The following is a 3,332-nucleotide window of genomic DNA, read 5'->3' on the forward strand; positions in this document are numbered from 1 at the left end:
ATACTATTAAAACATAGAAGTCTAGGGAGTTGGATTAAAATACCCCAACTGTCCAGTGCTGTGTATAATACAAAAAAAAAATGGAAAAAACTGTACATTCTAACAAGCTAGAACAAAGTATAGAGGATAAGTAGAACACTGATACAATAGCAGGGGTTACTGGATATGGCATAAATAACTAGGAGCTCCACATTCGCCGTGTCTAGCCCTGCCCACTTTTACCACCCGGCTACAGTTTCCTCACACCGGGCTGAAAAAAGGTTCTGAGGAGAACACTACAAAAGATGACTTCTTTATGACAAAGGCAGATAGGATATCCATATATCTCCATCAATAAGTTAGTGGAGTGGGAAGGCTCCTTCCGTATGTTATAACGGACCATGCATAAGGGTGGGGGACTATTTTTTTTTCTTTTAATGCAAACCTATTTGGCACACTGACTTTGTGGCTAAACCCCATCAATTTGGCAAACAAAATGTATATTGCTTTATAGGAAGAGAGTCTACCCTTCTTCCATTAGAGAATCTATTATGAAAACATGTATAGCTGTATTCGGATGGATATTTATTAAAGGAGAAAAAATGTATAGTTTAACTTTTATTTGCACTGGAACCAACAGATACTGCTACAAAATAACTGTATACCAAGATGTTGATTGGGTTTTGGTAAGTAACCCTCAGGGTGCCCAACTTCCAAGGACACAGCTTCTTACAGGCCAAGCTTGGTCCTTCTCCAGTGTCTCCTCTTGGAGTTGTACCTATAAGAAGGTAGAATGTTAATTTTTTGTTTGTATAGAAATTTTGGTTTGTATAGAAAAAGAAAAACAAAAAACAAAACTGTAAATGTCAATGCTGTACATTTTTACACAACTTAGGCTGAAAAACGAGCTGAACTCTTTACTATGAGCAGGATAGAGACACTTCCATCAAGAGAAAGCACTATAATTGCAATTTCCTTTAACAGTAAACCAAAACCTTTTTTTGACTATAGCTCTGCCCAGCTCCCTTTTGGGGACTGCCTTCAGAATTGTGAAAATACAACATTGGGGTTCCCATTTCAAAAGTGCACCTAGGAGTCCCTAATTGAAAATGCAAATTAGGGACCCCCAGGACCTCTTGCAAAGAAAGGAGCATTGGGATGGGGCCTCTAAATACCTACCTGCCACAAATCCATAATGTAATATACTATGTTACCCTGTGTGCCTCTCTTCTTTGAACCCCAATTTCCCTTGAATGGTGGGGTGTCCAAAACCAAAAATGTGGGTGCAGTGGGGGGGGGGGAACACCATCTACCCCCCACCCCCACTAAAATTTCATTACTGTGGCAAACTCACTGCTCTGTTACACATTACTTGCCCACTTCTAACACTTGAACTCCAATCTCTGGAATGGGGAGGTGTAGGAAACTGAAAATATGTGGGGAACGTCTGTGGCCAACACTCCCTAGCCACAAGTGTCCCCTACTTGCACCTCTAATTTTGCTCACCTGCACCTCTCTGTCCTAGAGAAATTATGGAAGGGGACAGTTTGATGGGCAGAGTTCTAGCGATGTCAATTTTAGGGGGGGTTTATACACATGTCCCCCCCCCCCCCTTGCACCTACATTTTCAGTTTCCTTCACCTGCCCTCTTTAGATAAATTGGGGTTCGAAGAACAGAAGCAGAAAATGTAGCATAGTATTACACTTATGGTTTAGTGAAACCTAGGTAAAAGCTTTTAGGGGCCCCAACACATACTATGTAAGTAGCCTCTAGGGGTCCTTAATTTGCATTTTCAATTTTGGGCTCCTAGGTGCACTCTTATGAAAACAGCAACCCAAATGTTCAACTGAAAGGGTGCAATATTATTGATAAATTAAATATCTAGTAGACATCCCAGGTATGATACATTTTAAAACATGGTACTGCACAATGTTACAATTAGGACAGTAGAATCTGGTTGCCTTTTGGATCTTCCTTCCACTGTCATCCCTCTGAGCAACAAACCACGCACATCCTTTTTCTCGATTGGTGGGATGTACAAAAGATTTGGAAACTTTCCAAATGAAGTCAGAATGATTCACAGGCCTATCACTTTTGCTTGTAGAGAATGTAGGAATTCTACAAGCATTGCTCAACAAGATGCCTGAAAATCTTTTTTTAGTACTACTTTTGCCATTTGCTCATTGCTGGGTAGAAGGTCATTGCTTGGTCAGCTCTGTTGACACCTGCCATGGTTTTATTGTAGTCAATCACCACTTACGGCTTCAATATTTCTTTCCCACCTTTTGTGCGTACCATAACAGTGGAGGAACTATAGACTATATTCATTAGGCAAACAGCTTTTTTGTCATGCCATCGCAGGGCCATCATTTTGCCTTTCTGCCAGGCAACTCTTTTTTCCCCAAACATTGATGGCAGGTTGTGCCAGTAAGCCCTAACTGTTCCATACGTATCTGTTTTGTGTTGCAGAAGAAATTCAATGTTCAGAAGTGCAAAAGCTGTCGGTTGTGACAATAGCCCTGCCTTAGCAATGGCTCAATTAGAGAGAACAGAAGATGTTGCCATTCCATAGTTGCTGTATTTTGGGTTGAATTTTGTTCTTTTCAGTGTAAAGGACTGAATTACAAATGTAGCCAGTTGAGGGATTCACACAGCATGTAGGATGTCACACCAAATCATGTAGGTCTGTTGGAAATTTTTAAGAATCATTTGAGATACTTCCCAAATTTTTGGGAGTTTTGGTGCAGGATGGGTAGTTTCATCAAACTCATCATTGTAGGCAAAGTGTACATACTTCATGATCGAGGTAAATCTGTACTCTGGCATTACTGCGAGGTAAATCTGTACTCTGGCATTACTGTGAGAAAGAACGGAATGGCACATAATTTATTGGTAGACCAATACCATTCCTGCAGGGGTTTGCCCACCACTCCCTGAAGTATAACTAAGCCCAGAAATAGCCCGAGGTCATCTTTGGTCACTGGCTCCCACCTGTACCTGTTTTGTCTCAGCAACTATTTTTTCAGTCAGAAACAACGGTCAGAAACAATTGCAGGTATGCCAAGGGGTTGTCATGGTCAGCTTCAATTTTCACACCAGGTGGGCCAGTTAATGGGAATCTTAGGGGCGCTGCCTGAACAGCATCAAGGTCAATAGAGCACCAAGTGCGCACAATACTGACCTCAAGTTCAGATTCGTCGCTACCCTGTTTCCCCGATTATAAGGCGCACTCTTATATTTTTTGAAATGCCAAAATATGCCCTGGGTCTTATTTTCAGGGGATGTCTTATTTTTCCATGAAGAAGACTACAGTACACATTTATTGTTGAAAGTCACTCATGATCACTCATGT

The 3,332-nt window shown here is 41.2% G+C and overlaps 1 protein-coding gene across 1 annotated transcript in view; it reads right to left on the minus strand.

Moving 5' to 3' along the window:
• Positions 1-584: 584 nt before the first annotated feature.
• LOC140342873 (large ribosomal subunit protein eL39) overlaps positions 585-3,332 on the minus strand; it is a 13,051-nt gene continuing 10,303 nt past the window's right edge. Inside the window, exon 3 of the mRNA XM_072429245.1 lies at positions 585-757. Coding sequence (XP_072285346.1) covers positions 709-757 — 49 coding nt within the window. The 3' untranslated portion in view covers positions 585-708. The remainder of the gene's footprint in view (positions 758-3,332) is intronic.

This window comes from Pyxicephalus adspersus, chromosome W (genome assembly GCF_032062135.1).
Source record: "Pyxicephalus adspersus chromosome W, UCB_Pads_2.0, whole genome shotgun sequence".
Taxonomy (NCBI): domain Eukaryota; kingdom Metazoa; phylum Chordata; class Amphibia; order Anura; family Pyxicephalidae; genus Pyxicephalus; species Pyxicephalus adspersus.